This window comes from Erigeron canadensis, chromosome 7, assembly GCF_010389155.1.
Source record: "Erigeron canadensis isolate Cc75 chromosome 7, C_canadensis_v1, whole genome shotgun sequence".
Taxonomy (NCBI): Eukaryota; Viridiplantae; Streptophyta; class Magnoliopsida; order Asterales; family Asteraceae; genus Erigeron; species Erigeron canadensis.
In genome coordinates this window covers 2,974,624-2,995,599 of record NC_057767.1, presented here as the reverse complement: position 1 = coordinate 2,995,599, position 20,976 = coordinate 2,974,624, and the positions used below count along the sequence as shown (strand labels likewise).

Below are 20,976 nucleotides of genomic sequence, written 5' to 3'. Positions count from 1 at the left end.
CCCGTCAAGGTTTATGGTAACGGAATCCCAATATATCTATACTTTTTATTAAAGAAAATACCTCTCATGTTGAAAGTTATATGGGGAAATGTCTAAAATGCTCTCCCATTTAATATTTTCATCTACCAACTTTAAAATATGTAATATATTGATTTAGCACTAAAATATTTTCACTTACACTACCTCTTTAATTTAATGATTAAGTTACACTATCAATCCTTTATCTTTTGAAATAACTCCATTAACCCTTTATATCAATAAACTACACCAATTAACCGACGACTAATCTACCACCAACTACCACTACATCATCGACGTCACGACCACCGCCGCATTGCGTGGGTAACGTGCTAGTTTAAATAAAAGAAGATGCACCTAGCATTGCGTAGTACGCACGTATTCATTCATATTCCTAACGTAAAAGTAAAATCAAAAGTCATGTTGATGTCGGAATATATGCCTCTAGAAGTTCGGACGAAGATCTTGAAAAGACTTCCTTTAAAGTCATTGATTCAACGCCGATGTGTCTCAAAATCATTCAAGTGTTTGATCGACAGCCCCGGTTTCATTGCTTCTTACGGCGTTCGTCACCCTCTGCCCCATCGTTTTATTTAAAGGAAAGAAATACATGGTGTTCCTAATCAGCATAAATATGACAGTCTTGTTGATGAAGATCATCGTCGTTTGTACAATGATTCTTTTATTCGAGCCATCTCTGTTCCTCACTTACTTACTTGAATGTTCACCAGGTTATCCTTGTGTAGTTGGCAGCTCTCACGGTTTGTTGTGCTTTAAGATAATTGAAAAGGATTATAATTATGATTACTCTAACTTTAATATTAATGAGATGGTTGTTCTTTGGAAGCTTTCAATATGGAAACTCATTCGTATTCCAGTGCCTGATTTCCCGAATTATAACTTTAGTATTTATATGAGTGGGAATTCTAACTATGGTGATGATGATGTTGTTGGTTTTGGGGTTTGTCCTGTCACTTTTGATCCTACTATTCTCAAGATTAAACGTATTGATTATCGGTCAGAAGCAAAAGATAAATGCCTCCTTTGGAGAGTTAGAGTTTTTACTTTGAGCAGGGGGACTTGGAGTATTCTATCTACCGGTCTTCACTGTGAGTCAATTAGACTTAGAGGGTCTGAGGTTGTTATCGATAAGTTTATTTATTGGGTTGCTTTTGATATGCTTCATTCTAAAGATGGTCAATCACCTTTTCTGGTCATGTCATTTGATTTGACCGCCAAGGAATTTAAAGAGATAAATCTCACGGATTGTTTATCAAACCGACTTTGTAGAATTCAAACTATATCTGAGCTACGGGAGTCTCTTGTTTTGATTGAATACCATAAAGAGAAAGGCGTATCAGTTTGTTGTCTATGGATGATGAAGGAGCAAGGTGTTAATAGATCGTTTACAAAGCTATACAACATCAACGTGCCACACTGCCACATGCCAAAATAAAGACATTACTAGGATTTAGGAATACCGGTGAAGTGGTGAACTTATACTGGTAACAAAATGACAAGGATCTGATGGCAACCTTTGTTGGATATTTTAATGTAGTTGGGTTAATGGTAATTTAATCATAATAATACATCATATAAGTTTGGTGGTGCGGAGTGCACGCTTATATGAATTTATTATGATCTTAGGGGCGAGGGACTGGGGTCTGGGGGCAGGGCTCCGGGAGCGGGGTCCAAGTGGCAGAGCCCCTGACATTAAAATTGCTATAACGTCTCAGAAAATTAATTATCAGAATTTAAGGGACTTGTTTTGCCAATCTTGCAAAGTCAAATTTAACTGAGACAGTTAATAGGCCCTGATTCTTGATTATGGTCATTACGAATTCACATAGAATTCTCTCCCCGTTTTTCACACAAAACTCAAATACAAATCATACAGAAAATTATGTAATCACTGATTGTATCCGGTTGAATAATTTGGGGTGAACCACCGAATTGATTCAATCTGAAAGCGTATCGCGCCTTCAGTGATTGTATATTATCCGGTTTTATTCATTGTTTACTGTAATTCCCCAACAACCTTGAAATATACGATCCCAACTCGGAAGCCATCCATGTACATGGGATTGATGGAGTATATTATTCATTCTTTATGTGTTCTTATATGGAAACACTGCTATTGCAAAATCAGTTAGATGGTTTTATTTATTCAATCAGCATCTGATCACAAATAGATGATGTACTACACCAAGGACGGACAACTTGTCATTACTTATGGTAGATTAAATTACTTTCGTCTTTAATTGATGTCATTATTCATTTCAAATTTCAGACTTTCTAAGTTTTCATATGGCAAATGCTTGAATTATTAATGCTTCATGTCTTAGTGCTGAATGATCAAAATGATTCCATATGCTTCAAATTTGATGTCATATCCCGAATTGCAGCTGGTGTGTTTTTGTATATGGGAACAGTTAATTTTAATTTCTTTGTATATCGTCTTTGTATATTCATACAGATTTGTCTGAGTAACAGAAGTTCAAATTAATAAGATAGAATGACTCTTATCTTTACAACCTGTAGTTGGGCATATCACATTCTTAACCATTTGGATGCCTGCAGCGGTTAATTGGTTTAGTTTGTAGGTGTACTTGTTTGGTGATGCTATACTCAACGTCATTTCTTGGGGACGTTTTCGTCATCTGATCACAAGCCATATCATCTAAACCATTTGAGTAAGCATGACATGGTACAGTATGACTCTTTTGGTTTTTGTGAAATGAACCTACTATATGGAATGTTAAAGTTTAAAATTTTCGGTTATTGTCATTCATACATCCATTGCAAAGATTGTTTAAATTTCTGCAAGTATGTCACATGATGAAACCGAATGATTTTATATTTGCTAGTGGTGATCTCGTTTCCAGTAAACCAATCTTATGACAAGACAGTTATGTGCAATGAAATTATTGTCATTCTGTTGTGGGAACCTTAAGATGTTATTTAGCCTCATTGATGATAATTGTATGCTTATGGTTTAGAATTTGCCCCAAGTTGGTGGCTTTGATACTCAATTTTTTAATACCAGTGTTATTATCCAAACAGTATTCATATGTTTTTCTGATCATAGTTTCATACAGATTGTTAATGAAGGGCATACATAGTTTTGCCAGAAGTGTTTCTCGCTAACCAAACTTGACATGTTCGTCCTCTATGATGAAGTTTTGGTTAACCCAATTTGACGCATCCGATTCTATATAGAATCCTCTATTATCCAACCCATCCATTCCGTCTGTTTAGCCCTAATCTACCACTAGTCTTGAATCCACAGAACCAACCAATTCTAGTAAAAACCGAAGTCTTGTCGATCAAGTGTAAGTTGGATTCTTATAAAACCGCCATGACCATTCACTGATCTGTTAAAGTTGGTGAAGGAAACGCGGGCCATATGTCAAGCCCGAAAAAGATTATTACAAAACAATGGAGACAAGCATTAAGCTGCGTTTGGGCCTTCTGCAGCATTTCAATTTTCGAACTAGCCTCAAATGTAAAAATTGGTTAAAATCATCATTATATGATTTGATTCTATCTTTCTCACCTTCAAACATTGAAACAAAGATGTATTTTACATTGCATTTATTTCAAAACACCAACTCCGAAATTTGCATTCAACCTACAGTTTGGCATCAACTTGGTTTTAATACAAAATCAAACCAGTTTATGTTTATATCGTTGTGGTTCTGAGAAATGTCACTACAGGTTACTAATTTCAGAAAGCCAATAATAACTTGGGACCAATTTCTGCATTATATATATAGTCTAAAGATAGATAAACTTTTTGGGACCAATTTCTGCATTATATATATAGTCTAAAGATAGATAAACTTTTCTTTCTTATAGAACGCTACTGCATGAAACAACCAGCAGAATCCCACCCTAAGTTTCATCTAAACCAAACCACTACTAGAAAATGAAAGAGAACTCGAGTCTATATCTGAAGAAACTAACTTTTTTCAACATCATCACTGGCATGACTACCTACGGGCAAATTAGGTGCTAAATAGATGTCTGCAGCCTATAGCTTAAAGAGCAGACCACCATGAGTAGCAAAGAAAGGTGCAAAGACGAGCGATTCCACAGCCATGAGCTTGATAAGAATGTTGAGTGATGGACCTGAGGTGTCCTTGAGTGGGTCCCCAATAGTGTCACCGATCACAGCAGCCTTGTGTGGTTCAGATCCTTTTGGTCCAAGGGTCCTTGCGTGTTCTGATGCACCAGCCTGATGGGCAATTGAAATTGGTCAAAATTTTAAAATGTAACTCGAGGTGTTAACTTTGACCTGCCTACTCATCAATAGGTTGATTCGGGTTCAGTTATACCTCGATGAGTTGAACAGGTGGCATTAAAAATTTCTTAAAAGAAAACGGGTTAAACTGTAGTGATCACCAAAAAAAAAAAAAAAGATCACCCGGAGTGTGTTTTTAATGACATAAACTGGTTCATGTTTATGTGCCAGTGGACTGTGATCCCCAGATTAGTTGGCCAAAAAACCCCAAATCTCGATTACCCGCAAATAAAAAGCCTCCATAGATCATTTTGTTTAGCAAGTTGGACAATTATGGAAACAAAATGATCTTTGTTGACCGACTATAAATTTGCAGAAAATCTAATATGTAAGGCAAAATGGGTTTTTGGATCCGACCCATTTAAATCTACAAAAAATAAACTGATTTAACCCATTACCCAATCTGCCAATTTTTGCCGCATCAAGTAATAACCATGGCTTAATCTACATAACTGTAGAAAAACAATTAACTCTTTGGGAAGGAACATAGAAGATTGGGACACACATCCAGTCCCAATGCATATAAAGTTTATCCATTTGACTTGAACCATTTGACCAATTACCCATCCAGTTTGACCACCATGGCAACAACAAAACGGATAATTACCTCAATATACTTCTTGGCATTGTCCCATGCACCACCAGTATTCGAGGCAGATATCGCAACCTGTATACCAGAAAAATCATAATTCATAAGTTATAAGTAACCATCAATGTTAATGACACAACATTTTTACCAAAGATGTAATAATTACCTGGACTCCAGAGACTAAGGCACCAGCAAGGACACCTGAAAGTGTTTCGACTCCAAACAATGTCCCAACAATTAGAGGAGTTAACATAACAAGGGCACCAGGGGGAATCATCTCCTTGATAGATGCATCAGTCGAGATCTTCACACACGTTGTGTAATCTGGTTTCGCAAGACCCTCCATGAGGCCTGGGATGGTGTTGAACTGCCTACGGACTTCCTCCACCATTTTCAAAGCTGCACTACCCACACTCTTCATGGTCATGGCTGAAAACCAATATGGAAGCATGGCGCCGACAATCAAACCTATGAAGACCTTCGGTGTCAAAACATCAACTGTTTGGATTCCTGCCCGACTGACAAAAGCACCAAATAGTGCCAATGAAACCAATGCAGCAGACCCAATAGCAAATCCCTATAAGATCATATATACATATCATCGGCACAAACGAAGTTTTGTTATAGAACTAAAGTTTATAGAAGATAACCAATCACCTTCCCAATGGCGGCAGTGGTGTTCCCAGCAGCATCAAGGGCGTCGGTCCTCTCACGGATTCTGTGACTCATGCCTGCCATCTCCGCAATGCCGCCAGCATTGTCACTGATGGGACCATAAGCATCTATAGCCAATCCAGTTGCAATGGTGCTAAGCATTCCAAGAGCAGCAACTGCAATCCCATACATGGCAGCAAAGCTGAAACTAACAAAGATACTGATAGCTATGGCAAAAATGGGAATGATGACCGATTTGTATCCCAATGCAAGGCCAAAGATAACATTTGTTGCAGCTCCAGTCCTGCAGGAATCAGCAACATCTTGCACAGGACTGCAGAAAGTTAGAAGAAAACTGAATTAGCAATCATAATAAAAAAAATTAAAATCTATAGCTAAATGTGTAAAAGTTGAAATGGGATTGGGTTGAAATGGGTCACCTTAACTCCGGATTGACACAAGCAGGGTCAAGTTGATATGAAATCTCGTCTTTTTTCTTTAAAAAAGATGATTTGTAGCAAAATCAAAGTTGTTACGATATTAAATCTTAATCTTCAAATAATAATAACAATATAGGTGGTTATGTGCATTCAAATTACACTAATGGCATTTTCAACAATTTTGACCCGTTTGAGATAAAAACACGGTTCCAACTGACCCCCTCATTCATAAATGAGTAGATATTGTCACTGATAGCTCTAGCTGCAAAACAACATACCTGTAAGCATTGCTGGTGTAGTACTCGGTCACGAAACCGATGATAAGTCCAGCCCAAAGGCCAACACATACACACAAGAAAAGTTGCCTGCATACATATATACCCCATCCCCAGTAAGATATAAATCAATTGTTCAATAGTGCAAACATAACTGAATCAACAAAAAGAACTTATGCTTACCAGTTGTACACAATCTTTTGAGAACCAAAATTATATATTGTGAAGGACGTCGGAAGCCCAATGAAGCTAACAACAGCAATACCAGCAGTCATAAGGATAGTGGAGATTATAAGCTGATTCTTCAATGCCTTTTGGATTTCATCAACAGCTTTGATTTCAAAGAAATCAGTTGCAAATAGGGTGGTTATCAAGCAAACAAGAATTCCCACCGAACTCACAAGCAACGGGTAGCACATTGCAGTGAAATCATGCTCAATTCCAAATGATGAAATGGAAGCAACAACAAGTGCTGCACAAGATGATTCTGCATACGAGCCAAAAAGGTCTGATCCCATCCCAGCAATGTCCCCAACGTTATCCCCGACATTATCTGCAATGACCTACAACAAAAACAGAAACTTTAAAAACACAAAGTTTGTTGCTGAAACTACAGGAAAGGTGGCCTCTCAATCCTTCACTTATTGGTTGCTCTGAGTTGGTAAAACAAGTCAAAATGTCACTACATTAAGCCTCCTAAATTGTTATATTCCAAAAGTTAGATTTAGAGCGAAACAACATATATATTTGTTGACACGAATTATTAATAAAGACTCCTTTTTTGGATGACAAAATATGGTTCGGGTGAACCAGAACCTAAACTGTACCAAAAAGTATCTGTGTTGAAACAAAAACTCAGTTTTAATAATTCATTCTAAATGAATATGAGTATGAAATATGAATATCACTTACTGCAGGATTTCTTGGGTCATCTTCTGGAATGTTCCGTTCCACCTTTCCAACAAGGTCAGCACCAACATCAGCAGCCTTCGTATATATACCGCCACCAACTCTTCCAAACAAAGCCATCGAAGAACCGCCAAGCCCATAACCAGTTATAGCCTCAAAAAGTCCTTCCCAGTCATCACCGTAGTACAACTTGAAAAGATTAATCGCAATGTATAGAACCAAAAGCCCGTTTGCAGCAAGAAGAAACCCCATTACAGCACCTGACCTAAACGCAGTAACAAATGCTTTACCGACACCTTTTCTAGCTTCTAACGTTGTCCTTGCATTAGCATAAGTAGCTATTTTCATACCAAGGAAACCCGAAACAATGGACGTAATAGCCCCAAGTACAAAGGCAATAGTACTAAAGGCAGCAGTTGCAAGTGCAGGCTTACACATTCTAGTAACATCATAGGTACATTTTTGGCTCTTGGTGCTGAACCCCTCAACAGAACCCAAGAAAACGAAGATCAAAATCGCAAAAACGACCATGAAAACGCCAACATACTGATACTCGGTGTACAAGAACGACGTTGCACCTGTTAAATTTGAAACAACCATTAACCAGCATTGTATGAGCAAGAATCATCAATCAAATCAGTAAATTGTTATTATTTAAATGATTGTATCATACTAATAGATGCATATTAAGTATTTTCAACAAAAATGTACCATTTACTAGCATTTTAGGGCCAGAAATTTTGGCATAAATTCTAGTCCAAAACCGTAACTTTAGCATAAGTACTATATATACTAGTCCAAACCAAAAGTTAACTAACTAATTTACCGGACTTGCTTATTATAAATGATTTATCTAAAGTGCTTTTATACATGATTTAGTATTGTATGTATCTTTCAAATCTTACCTTGTCATGTAGTACTAAACTTTCAAAACATACAATTAGGTCATTTAGTACATAAATGGGTAGTAGGGAAGAACATAGTCAGAAGCTAGAAAATAGCTTCGGGTTAAAAAGAACATTAATTAATACATCCTAGTCAAAAGAGTCGTCCTTCCTTTTCAAGATATGTGTTGCTACATTGGACGATTGGAGTACTGTCCTGTAGTCGTTCCAAAAATTATAGTGCCACTTAATTTAGCAGACTACCACTCTTGAATAATTTGATACATTATAACTAAGCTTTGAAAGTTGAGTACATGATTGGAAAAGCAAAACACGATTTTCACAAACTTCGTAAATTACACAATTAAAACCAACTGAGTTGGATCAAAAGATTGAACCCTTGACAGGTAGAGGTCAAGGGCTCAATCTTCATGCCCAGCAAGCTGGAGGGTCTATTCTACATTTGGTATAACTTGAAACAACATCTCTACTTTTGGTAGTGGTAAAGGTAAGCCTATTTGCATCTTAACTTCCCCATACACGGTCGAAAACGGTATTGGGACCCAAAAACCGTTGGGGTATTGTTATTGTTTGTAAATTACACAATTTAGTGGATGTTAAAGTATTTCCAAACCAATTAAATGATGTTCCTGGCACGAAATTTCAAACTTCTTTTTTTCAAAACTGCGTTTTTGAAATAGACAGACACAAATAGACCACTTAATTAGTTATTTATGTGGTTTTATCAAAACACTAATTTCTCATGATTTATTTTCTATAAACACCATAATCACAAAATTAGATAATCTTTGAGACACCCAATCTCACAATCCTCTTAAAGTACATAAAATATCCAAGTCATCATCATATCACATGTATATCAATCCAAAACCAACCAACAATATTAATCATAAAAATTATACCACTCTATAAAAAGATAAAAAATAAATGCAAAGTAATCCATACCTTCAGAAATGGCATTTTGAATGTCAGCACATTTAATAACAACATTATAACCATCAACACCATCTTCTTGATCTTCTTGAATCAACAATTCATCCTCATAACCATTTGATTTGCCTCTACTAATATTCTCACTTGGTGTCACTTTGACTTTTGACACTAAAGCCCATTGTAACAACGAAAATAAAATACCCACAACCGCACATACCGGAATTATTATCTCCGTTGCTAATGTTGTCAATATTGCCGGAGCCATAGATATATATACTTTTCCTATATATAGATATATTAAAAACTTCTTTAAAAAAATTTAACTAAATAATTTGTTTAGTAAAAATTAAAAAAAAAAATTTATATAGAGATATAAGTTGTTTGTAGAGTGTGTACTTTATCTATATATATGTTGTATGGAATGTGCAAGTATATAAATAGAGTGTATAAGGTGGCGGTGCATGGTATTTATATAGTTTGAAAAAGGATGAGAAAATTGAAAAAGAAAGAATATAATAAATGGATAAGGTGGACACATAAATCATATGCAAGTGTTTTAATGTGATTGGGTTGTTTTTTGAGGTTGTTCGGTGTAGTCGGAGGATTCATCGGACGGTTTAGGATTTTTAGATAAGTTATGTGAGATTTTGATTATGACTTTATTGGTATCTTTTTTTCCTTTCATTTTTGTGAAAATAAAATGTTAATTCTGATTGGTCAGTATCGGTCGATCCATCATGTCACAGAGATATGGACTTCTATCTAATTGGATGAGCAGGTCCATTAGGCTTCCTAATTAGTAAAACTTAGGGCTTGTTTGTTTTAAGTGAATGAATGGAGAAAGTGACTGAATGGATATACATTGTTTGTATAGATTAAGTCAATATAGTTATTTTTTGGTTTATTAAGTCAAAAACAAACATATTTTCTTGACTTAATGGATTAAGACAATTAAAATTAAGTCATGGCTTTTTAATTAAGAGTTTATCAAACACCACCTTAATCTAGAAATTTTTTTATATTTTTATCTTTTTCATTTATATTCTAGATAAGATAAGAAATAAAGTATCATTTATATGGTTACTTTGGTAAGATACAAGTATTTCTTATTATAACTCAGTAGTTAAGCATTACCTTTATATACTGGAGGTCTTGAGTTCGAGACAAGGAATTTACAATTAAAGTCTTTCAGCGAAGCAGGTTTGAGTCCTGCAGAGGAAACAGAGTTTTATCTTAATTACATGTCGCGCTTTCGAATGGTTTAGTTGGGGGTTTTTCTAACTACTAGGTATTAAGAGTGAATGAACTTTCTAACGCAGACCCGGTCAAGACAATTTAAATAAATCTCATGTGCGAGCAAATAATCCACACTTTTCAAAAAAGAAAAAAATAACCTTGGTAAGATACAAGAAAATATATTAGATTTAGGGTATACGCAAATGAACTTACATAACAAATGATATATTCACTTAATAAATCAACTTGATCTATTTAATTACATTATAAATATAATTCATCAATTCTTTAACTTGGTTATCTTTGATTTTAATGTCATGATCAAATAATTAAGATAAAATAAAAATGTTATATCTTATACTAGTGAAATATTAATGAGATAAGACTATGATAATTAAAATCTTTTAATAACCTTTTACATCGATTATTTACATCATTCGACACCTTATCTACCACCGACAACCGACTCCACCATTACATCGTCGCAGCCACAACCACACCGCATTATGCGGGTAACAGGCTAGTTAAATATAACTCATATAGCTAACAAAATCCTTAATTTAATGGACTTTTAAAATGTATAAATATATTTCAAATCTTAAATTTCAAATAAATATTTACCAAAAATATAAGATAAACTCATTTTTTAAAAGGAAGAAAAACTATACCAAATATATTGCAAATCCCATTATTTATGGTAGCTTTAAGGCAAAAGTTTATAAAGTCGTCACTGGTTTGGATTTCTCTTATCTTCTTTCAAAAAGAAAGCACATTATTCTTTGGCTCATTTTAAAGAAAAGGATATCATATAACCGCAAATTTTATGCCTGACTTCTTGCGACGATTGTTGTTTTAAATAAATAAAAAATGAGTTTTTAATAAATAGTCAAGTACATTAATTATAAATTTCAAGATTTTAATTAATTAAAAGTGTCCAACTTATCTCTTCATGCGAACATGTGACTATGAGAGAAAGACAATTTGGTAAAGATTGAAAAACAGAAAATTAAAGGAAGAATATGTAGCAAAAATAAAGACTCAAGGTACCTAGACGCGCGTTCTATGAGATAAAACTTCATATTATTTTGTGAATTTGATCCATCTGCTTATCCACTTCCAGATATATCAAACATGTCATCGGTGGGTGTGGTCAACTAAACTTTTTCAACTTATTTTAGGTTTTAAATTTTATTTTAATAAGCATAACTCTTTTGAGTGGTTTACAACTACTAGATTTATTTTAATTATAACTCTTTTATTTAATTCACATAATATTTTTGAAAGGAATAAAATAGGTTGAAGAAATTAAAAATTGATTGGAATGAAATTTGACCGAACATTTTTTATTTTTTTGAAGATATAAGTGTCAAAATGAATGAGATTCCTTCCTCTATCTATATGGAATAAAGATTCCATCAAAATGGACTTTAATTCCATTTACATTAGATTCTATCATAATTTATGAATCAAATGCGACCTAATCAACTTTGAACTGTAAGCCACAACTTCCGTATTTAATATTGACCACCAAAGATTCAACTATGATACTTAAACAACACAATAAAGGAGAATACCGATTTGGCGATTAAGACTCATCATAGATTGATATAAATCTAACATATGTCTTCTACATTCTCTCTTATTTTGATTTTACAATGTGTTTTCATTCTCTTTACATGAATATCTTAATTCTTAAAGCTTTATATTTGGAACCTCGATCATTTTTTATTACACAAACAATGGAAGCTAGACCTTTGCAACATGAAAGACTTATACGAACCGAACTTGATCCATGACATGTTACACTAAGAATGGAATTGGATTAAGCCGAGCCACAGGAATACAAACCAAAGGGTTTGCTCTAGGAAGAGTGATCCCAACTCCCTCTTCCATGTCAACACTAGTAAGATTTCCGTCTTTCTCACCCTTCCAGTCAAAACACTGAATCATGGCACCAAGCGTTGTGTGTATCACCTGCAACGCTAGTGACGTCCCAGGACACATTCTCCTGCCACTACCAAACGGTAACAAGTGAAAATGTTGTCCCCTCACATCCAAGTTGTTTTCTTTGAATCTTTCGGGCCAGAATTCAAGTGGTTTTTCCCAATGGTTTGGGTCTCTACCGAGGGCCCAAACGTTTACAAAAACAGCAGTGGATGCAGGAATATGGTAACCTCCTACTATGCAGTCTTCTGTTGATTGCCTAAAAATAATTGGGCCCGTGGAATGGAGCCGTAGAGTTTCCTTGACAATCAATTGGAGGTAGGGAAGGTTTGGTATGTCAGACTCTTGTAAAAGTCGGGTTTTGCCTACAACTTGATCAATTTCTTCCACCGCTCTTCTCATTATGTTTGGATGGTTGATAAGTTCTGCTAAAGCCCATTCTACTGTAATTGCGGAAGTATCTGTTCCTGCAATTATCATATCCTGAAAAGACAAAAATATATAATTTAGTATTTTTGACATACAAAGCCCATAACTTATAGATATATCATCTGTTCATGTTACCAAAATGAAGGCCTTAATGTTCTCTCTAGTCAACTTAATCTCCATGCTCGTATCTTCTGCAACATCGAGTAAAATGTCAAGCAAGTCCTTGGATGATGCCCCTGAATCCAACTTTCTTGCCTCTTCATGTTCTTTAATGATCCTTTCTATCAGTTGGTCGAATCTTCTATGAATATCCTTCATCTTTTTCCCAAATCCTTGCAAATCTAGATTCTTAAGGAACCAAATGTAGTCTGATATGTTAAATTTACCCGTAATCTCTGCTATCTCAGTAACCAATTGATTCATTTCCCCTGCATCATCTACATTATCTGAACACCTTTCACTCATAAGCATTCTTGATATCACATTGTTTGACATCCTCACAAGCTCCTTATCAAGATCCACCGATTTCCCAACTTTGGAATTTTTAGATAATGATTTCATAAAACGATTAATCTCATCGCGCCTAACTGGAAGAAGCAAGTCAAGTGTAGTACCATTTAAGAGCTGTGACATGACTATTTTCTTCATGAACTTCCAATAAGATCCATATGGAGCAAAAGCAAAGTCTTTTGACCCGTAACTTAAGTAAGCTACAGCCGAGTTTTGAGGTCTATCAAGAAAGGCATTTTCATTTGTTTTAAGGAATTCTTTTGCCATTTCTGGTGAACAAACGACAACGCAAGGTACAGAGCCTAGAAAGAGGCGGAAAACTCCTCCATATCGGAGAGAAATCTTGTGAAAAGCTTGGTGAGGTATCGGGCCAAGAAGGTGCAGATGGCCTATAATGGGAAGGGCAAATGGGGTCGGTGGAAATCGATGCTTAGAACCAGTAAATTTACATAACACCAGAATTAAGATGGTAGAAATCAGCCATAAGATAATAAGGAACAAGTGCTCTTGGAAATCAGCCATAAGTAATGTGTGTACTATGGCTTTTAGATCTGAAAAACCAATACATAAAGTTTCAACCTTTCTTTTTCTTGTTTTGCAAAATGCATATAGTTTATAGTTTATGATCAAGAGTTCCATAAATATGTATAATGTCCCAAACGTTACAAGAGATCAAATTAAAAAACTAGATAATGTGAAAATGACAGCTCAAACTAATGCAGTACAATAATTAATCATCAATAACATTATGGAAAATTTTAATACAAAATGATCTTGGTCCACATCAATTACAAGTGACACTGACATGTTTTTTTTTCAAGTAACATGATGACATTATTTGCTATCAATCTATCATATAATGGGGACGATGAAGTTGTTGGTTGCTGTGTTTTTAATTCTTTTTTCCTCAATTATCACGTGGTGATCGAGTTCATAAAGGCTACTAGCTAGTAGCATATATGATTTTCTCTCATAAAATGTCTCAATTCATAATATGGGTCTTTGATCATCATAATGGACCATTGTGACACTTGGTTTTGTTTGTAGGTAACAATTTTGCAAGTTGTGAATTGGTGCTACTCAACTTCACCAAGCTGGAAAGATATGGCAAGAAAAAAAACAAAAATATCAACCACCAAAATTTTTTAGTCGGGTGATTCATGATTGAACTGTATATGAAATTATTTACAATGAAGTATTTGATCATTATTTAAGAGAGAATATTCGTATTATAAATTTTGATTTACCCACCATATTGTACAACTTTTATAATTTACTATACTTATCAGTAAAATACATGCATGATAAATATATCAATTATTGTGATACGTATTACTCCTCATATTTAATAAAAGTTTTGCAGTCATATATAATATTATTGTTGTGAGTTATGACAAAAATTCAACCCATATTGACAGGGCCTACATGTAGTTATAAAATCAACCAAAACTTGTGAAGTGCTTACTGCTTACATAGTAAAGTTTTGCACAATTTCTTACAAATCACCAAATTAAAAAAAATATGGGGTTGTGTTTATAAAAATGAGAGGATTGAGTAAATGATAAGAATCAGTAAAAATGATAAACATTACTTATATTAAGTGTGTTGATTGTATTTGGGCATAATAAGTATATTTGTGTTTAGGATCTGAGATTTGAGTTGTATAGAGATATATGGTTAAATTCTACATATTTTTAGTCACAAATTGTACAGTCATTTTTATATTTTAGTTATTTTGTATGCTTATTGCATTTAATTACGAGTACTTTTTAGTAAAATCTTTTACATCTGGACATTGTTTACTCGTTCACGGTTCATGTACAGATAGAGATATTATCACAAGCATGTATTGTTTATTATTTTATTTTTTCATATACTTTTTTACATTTTCTATATAAACACATTAATGAATGGCAAATAAGTCGCAAGCGGCAGATTAAATTGGTGGGAGATATGTGAACCTTATCCAACATATCATGAAAAAGTGATCCAAGAACTTTTATAAAATACATATTCAAAGTCATGTGACCATCACATGGAATACATCGTGATTTTTTATAGATATTCTTTTCATCGATAAATCGTGACATTCTAACTTGATAGCTCATAGTCAGATTATTTAAATCGGATTATGTTATCATGAGTCGAGCAATAATGTCAGGAAAAAACCCCGCAAACTCCCCTTAGAGCAACTTAAGGATTAATAGAAATAAAATTTGCATTTGACAAAAAAACATCGAGTAACTAATATAACGGACTAAAATTACCTTAGAAAAATAGGATGAACTTGACTAATGAGTCATTGGCCACATTCTCGTTTATTACTAACGATTATTAACTGTTATTGCTAATTGTAAACTTTGTTTACATACATGTGGATCCGAAGGTTCATTTGCCAATTTAGTGATTTCTATATTCCTTTACTTAATGTTAAATCGAAGGAAATATTTCTAACATATATTCAAAATTTCTACCAGATTATTTGAATCATTGATCAGATGAAAACAAATACAAGACCCAAATTACACGTAACTTTCTAAAGAGTTATTAAATTCAGGGTCTCATAAATTATACGTATCAAAATATCGTTACTTTCTTGTCACAGATGACTAACTTTTATCAAACTTTAATATAAAATCTTATCTTAAAGTCAACCCTTGACTTTTAAGTTGTATATATCGAAAAAGTGGATAAAAACAAGAAATCCTAAAAACTCTCTTCTTCTACTAACTTATAAATTCAGGATTCACACTCTCTATCTAAAATTTCAACAAACAAACAAACAAAAAAAAATGGCAAAAAAAGAAGCATTCATTGGATCAATAGATCAAGGAACAACAAGCACAAGATTTATCATTTATGATCAAAATGCTCAATCCATTGGATCTCATCAAGTTGAGTTCACCCAGTTTTGTCCACAAGCAGGGTATGTCAAAAAATCATCAATTTCAAATCATTTATTTATTTATTAGTATACTAGGGGGCATTTACATATATCCCCGAGTCAGTATATATCTTTTTTGTATATAAAAAGATATATATACATGATAAAGATTGGATCTTTTTATGTTTGATGTTGTAATTCTTTACAAAGATTCATACCCATGAAAAAAGTTTTCATCTTTTTCATGTTTTTTGAAGTAATTCTTGAAAAAATAATACCCATAAAAAATAATACCCATAAAAAAGTTTATCTTGCGGTAAATTTTTAAAAAAGATTCATGCCCATGAAAAAAAAATCCCATCTTTTTTAATGTTTGCTGTGGTAAAACTTCAAAAAGATCATGCCCATGTAAAAAAAATATTACCCATTTTAATGTGTCTTTTGATATTTATAAAGAAGATTCACACCCCTTTTTCGTGTGTCTTGTGATATTTTATAAAAAAATCTCATCTTTTTTAACTTTACCATGGTAAAACTACAAATAGATACATGCCCATGTCAAAAAAATCTCATCTTATTTTTGAAAATATTTATGGCGATAATTTTACAGATGGGTTGAACATGATCCAATGGAGATACTTGAAAGTGTGAGGATGTGCATATCAAAGGCCATTGATAAGGCAACTGCTGATGGTTATAATGTTGATAGTGGTCTTAAAGCCATTGGTATTACTAATCAAAGGGAGACTACTGTTGTTTGGAGTAAGTCTACTGGTGCTGCTCTTTATAATGCTATTGTTTGGATGGATATTAGAACCAGCTCAATTTGCAGGTACATTCATATTTTTTGATTTACTTCCATCATTCTCCTTTTTTTTTTTCTTGTTTTTGTTTTGTTTTGTTTTGTCAATCCTTGTTATTTGAATCATATCAACTTTGATTTTATTTAAAGTTAGTTAAAATGTATGTGGGATAACCACTAATCGTTTCCGAACCCTTTATGCTACCCTAATCTACTGGAGGTTGATATGTCATCACTGTTGGTATATTATTTAGAAACTAGTTGTAATTGGGAAATTTAGATGATCACCCTTTTCAAGAAATTAGGGATGGCAATATTGGATTGTGAAGAAATGTTGAATAACTGAATTGTATTTTTTTCTTTCCTAAATATTTTTCTGTTTACTTATTTATTACTTGCAATATAAGAATTTATATATATTTAAACCACTTTGTTTTTGTTGAAATTCTTTTTTGAGTTCTTCAAAAGTTATTTCCTTGTTGCTGATCTGGATCAAGAATCAATCTTGTTATGATTGGGATGATCACCCTTTTTGTTGAAAGTTTAGGTGTGGTAAAATGGGTTTGTTTGGCCGTTTCAATGTCATGTTGGGTCATTTTTATAATACGGGTTCTATGACCAGCTGTTGTTCTAAACTTCTAAACTTGCTTCTTTTTGCTGAAAGCAAACCAGCAAGAGTTATAAATGATAGTGCTTATTTTGCTGGTTAGATATTGTATAAAATGCCATTTTGTTATGATTGGGATGATTACCTATATATGGAAAATAGAGATGTGAAAACAGGTGGTGGATTGGGTGGTACTAGTCAAAATAAGTAGGTTAGAACAGATTACTAGTTAGGTTGACCCATTAAAACTTCTTTTGTAATATTTATATAAGGTATTAGATTATATATATAGTTATTTGTTAGGATATATCTAATCTAAAAAGAAACTGAAATACTTTGTAGAGGCTGTAAATAATACAACACGTATATTTGGGCAGAACCATATTGATCTGATTTATCAAACTGAACCGAAAATCTTTGATGGAATGCTGTTATTTCCCTATCAAACTTTATCTCTTGATATATATACATAAATATACATATTGATCTATTTTTAAATTCTTTATGTTGCAGGAGACTAGAAAAAGAGTTGTCAGGAGGAAGAACACACTTTACGGAATCATGTGGATTGCCCATAAGCACATATTTTAGTGCACTCAAGCTCTTGTGGCTATTGGAAAATGTGGATGCTGTGAAAGAAGCTGTAAAGAAAGGGGATGCCCTTTTTGGAACAATAGATTCTTGGTTGATTTGGAATTTAACCGGAGGTGTTGATAATGGTTTACATGTCACCGATGTCTCTAATGCATCAAGAACCATGCTTATGAACTTAAAAAAACTTGATTGGGATGAATCCACATTGGAAACTTTGAAGATTTCTAAAAACTTGCTACCAAAAATTGTAAGTAATGCTGAAGTTATTGGTGATATAGCAAAGGGATGGTTGATTCCTGGAGTCCCGATTTCAGGATGTTTAGGTGATCAACATGCAGCCATGTTGGGTCAATCTTGCAGGAAAGGAGAAGCAAAAAGCACTTATGGAACCGGTGCTTTTATACTCCTTAATACCGGTGAGGAGGTGATTAAGTCAACCCATGGTTTGTTGACCACTTTAGCTTTTAAGCTCGGGAAAGATGCACCTACAAATTATGCTTTAGAGGGATCAATTGCTATAGCTGGTGCGGCAGTTCAATGGCTCAGGGATAGTCTAGGGATCATTAGTTCGGCTAATGAAATTGAAGCATTGGCTGCACAGGTTGACTCAAGTGGTGGGGTTTACTTTGTTCCAGCTTTTAATGGATTATTTGCACCATGGTGGCGTGATGATGCCCGTGGTGTATTAATTGGAATTACAAGGTTTACAAACAAGTCTCATATAGCTCGGGCTGTCCTTGAAAGTATGTGCTTTCAAGTGAAAGATGTGTTGGATTCAATGCATAAAGATGCTGGTGAGAAGGGGGAAACGAAAAATGCAAAAGGGCAATTCTTGCTTAGGGTAGATGGAGGTGCCACAGTTAATAATACATTAATGCAGATTCAGGTATGTTGTCATTAAAAGTGGCAAAATGGGGCTGTTCGGATGGGCTGAGTAATGGGTCAAAATGATTAACTAAGGGTATGGTGGAAATGGTTTGTGTCGGGTTTACTTGAAATACTCTTGCCCTGCGAGTAGTTTCCATATATTTAAAATCGGCCAAAAAATTGTTAAGAAAATCTAGTATTTAAGATAGAATCAGTTATCAAAAGTAGAATTTGGGTAAATTTCAACCCATTTGACCCATTTCATTGTATGCTATTGTTTTATTGTACCCCTCCAAAGATAAAATGTAGCCTGAATCTCACCCATGTATAAGTGGATTGGTCGAAGTTCCCATTTTTAGTTTGGTCTTCTTGTTTTCTTAAATTTGATCATCAATGTTTATAATTTTTTTTCACTGAACTTGCAGGCAGACTTATTGGGCAATCCTGTGGTGAGACCAGCAGACATAGAGACCACTGCACTTGGTGCAGCGTATGCTGCAGGCTTAGCAGTTGGAGTTTGGACAGAAGAAGAGATATTTTCAAATGGAGAGCGAATGAAGAAAGATACTACTTTCAATCCTGTTTGGGATGATGATTTGAGGAAGAAGAAGGTGGCCTCTTGGTGCAAAGCAGTTGAAAGAACTTTTGATTTGGCTGATCTGTCTCTCTAAACCAGCAATCTGATCAGTTTAACACCTTTTCTCTTTGAAAGTCCTCTTAATTTTCTTATTCTTATTTCTGTAAGAAACATGTTGCTCCATCTTTGTGCAACATGTGTCATGGTACATTATTAAAAGTGGTGGTTCTTCTTGTTGAATTTTTACGACTATGTTTCTTATATATTTTTCAGTTCATTGAAAAAAAATCCACTGAAACTTACTTGCCTATTATCAATGTTACAAAGCATATACGATATCAAATAGGGGCCATAATATTCTTCTGGATTGTTTTATATATACTGTCCAACCCTTTTCCAAACCTGTATTCAAAACACACATACTTCTACATTTTGTCTTCACCTCAAACTTTTAGTTTTCATTTTTGCAAATCTATATTTCTTCTCATTTTCTAAAGGTTTTGCTTTATATTTCTTTTCTAAGTCGATTAATAATAACATTTACATGAAAATAGAAGACACGTGTATAAAGAAGGCAGAGGATCAGCAAACTGTGCCGATCATCAATTTTGTATAGCATATTCTAAGTCGTTTAAAAACTACGTCATAGATCTTGACGTGATGTTACTATGCATGACAGGACCCTAACAAATAGATCAATGGTCTAAGGTGGGAGAAAACCAAAAGCATCGAATGCAAACGGTATAAACACATATTGGTTATTAAGACACATCTTCTTGTGTTTGACCATACACACACATCTATACACTACATACGCTGATACACCACCCACATATAAAGTTTTCCAAGCTACGCCTATCCCTATCCGGTTCATGAATGGGTGTCAATGACAGTTAGATAACCATCCATCATTTAACATTTTCATATGCAACCTTTATATTTGACACATATATATATATACTAAACATAAACATATTTAACCCAAAGTTTAGATTAACCATCAACGTTTTCCTTAAACTAATCTTTGGTTTAAGGAAATTCTTCAACTTACTTTGTCTTGCTCTTTACAACACGATTGGTTCTTTATTATCATTAATAAGATAAGTTTCTTCTTACTTTTATTTCTGTCATTCTATTTCTAACATTCCCAAAATAAATTACTTGCCTTATCTTCATTGTGCCACACATGTTTTAGTTCTTGCACCATATAAACGAATCTTCTTTTTGCTTTCTCACGTTTCTCACGAAAGACATCTTATCTTACTTGAAACAAAGTGCTTCTCTTGCTTACTTAAGGCAATCTCGAATAGACAGTTTGTTTGACCGGACAAATTGAACATCGGTTTCCAATGTACTTCTAGTTTGTTACTCAGTTTGCCAAACCAATTTGACAAATTGAGTTTATGGGGCTAACTTTAGTTTTGAATTTTTTTTTAAATGGGCATTTTCAAAGGTGTTTTGTCAAATAAGTTTTTGAATATATATATTTTTTTGAAATCG

The 20,976-nt window shown here is 34.0% G+C and overlaps 4 protein-coding genes across 4 annotated transcripts; 2 read left to right on the top strand and 2 right to left on the bottom strand.

Moving 5' to 3' along the window:
• Positions 1 to 652: 652 nt before the first annotated feature.
• LOC122607233 lies at positions 653 to 1,474 on the top strand. The gene has a single exon (XM_043780168.1). The coding sequence runs from the start codon at positions 653 to 655 to the stop codon at positions 1,472 to 1,474; it is 822 nt and encodes a 273-aa protein (XP_043636103.1).
• Positions 1,475 to 3,760: 2,286 nt separating this feature from the next.
• LOC122607663 (pyrophosphate-energized vacuolar membrane proton pump 1-like) lies at positions 3,761 to 9,377 on the bottom strand. The gene is made up of 8 exons (XM_043780682.1): positions 9,039 to 9,377; positions 7,192 to 7,766; positions 6,463 to 6,842; positions 6,283 to 6,369; positions 5,568 to 5,898; positions 5,077 to 5,487; positions 4,929 to 4,988; positions 3,761 to 4,255 (listed from the first exon to the last, which is right to left on the bottom strand). Exons 1-8 carry the CDS (start codon positions 9,289 to 9,291, stop codon positions 4,052 to 4,054), a joined length of 2,301 nt encoding a protein of 766 aa, XP_043636617.1. The 5' UTR covers positions 9,292 to 9,377; the 3' UTR covers positions 3,761 to 4,051.
• Positions 9,378 to 11,864: 2,487 nt separating this feature from the next.
• On the bottom strand, positions 11,865 to 13,737 carry LOC122607666 (cytochrome P450 93A3-like). The gene is made up of 2 exons (XM_043780685.1): positions 12,771 to 13,737; positions 11,865 to 12,689 (listed from the first exon to the last, which is right to left on the bottom strand). Exons 1-2 carry the CDS (start codon positions 13,665 to 13,667, stop codon positions 12,063 to 12,065), a joined length of 1,524 nt encoding a protein of 507 aa, XP_043636620.1. The 5' UTR covers positions 13,668 to 13,737; the 3' UTR covers positions 11,865 to 12,062.
• Positions 13,738 to 15,866: 2,129 nt separating this feature from the next.
• LOC122606802 (glycerol kinase-like) lies at positions 15,867 to 19,784 on the top strand. Its single transcript, XM_043779658.1, has 4 exons — positions 15,867 to 16,071; positions 16,640 to 16,861; positions 17,952 to 18,918; positions 19,325 to 19,784. The coding sequence occupies exons 1-4, from the start codon at positions 15,938 to 15,940 to the stop codon at positions 19,568 to 19,570; spliced, it is 1,569 nt and encodes a 522-aa protein (XP_043635593.1). The 5' UTR covers positions 15,867 to 15,937; the 3' UTR covers positions 19,571 to 19,784.
• The last annotated feature ends 1,192 nt before the right edge of the window (positions 19,785 to 20,976 follow it).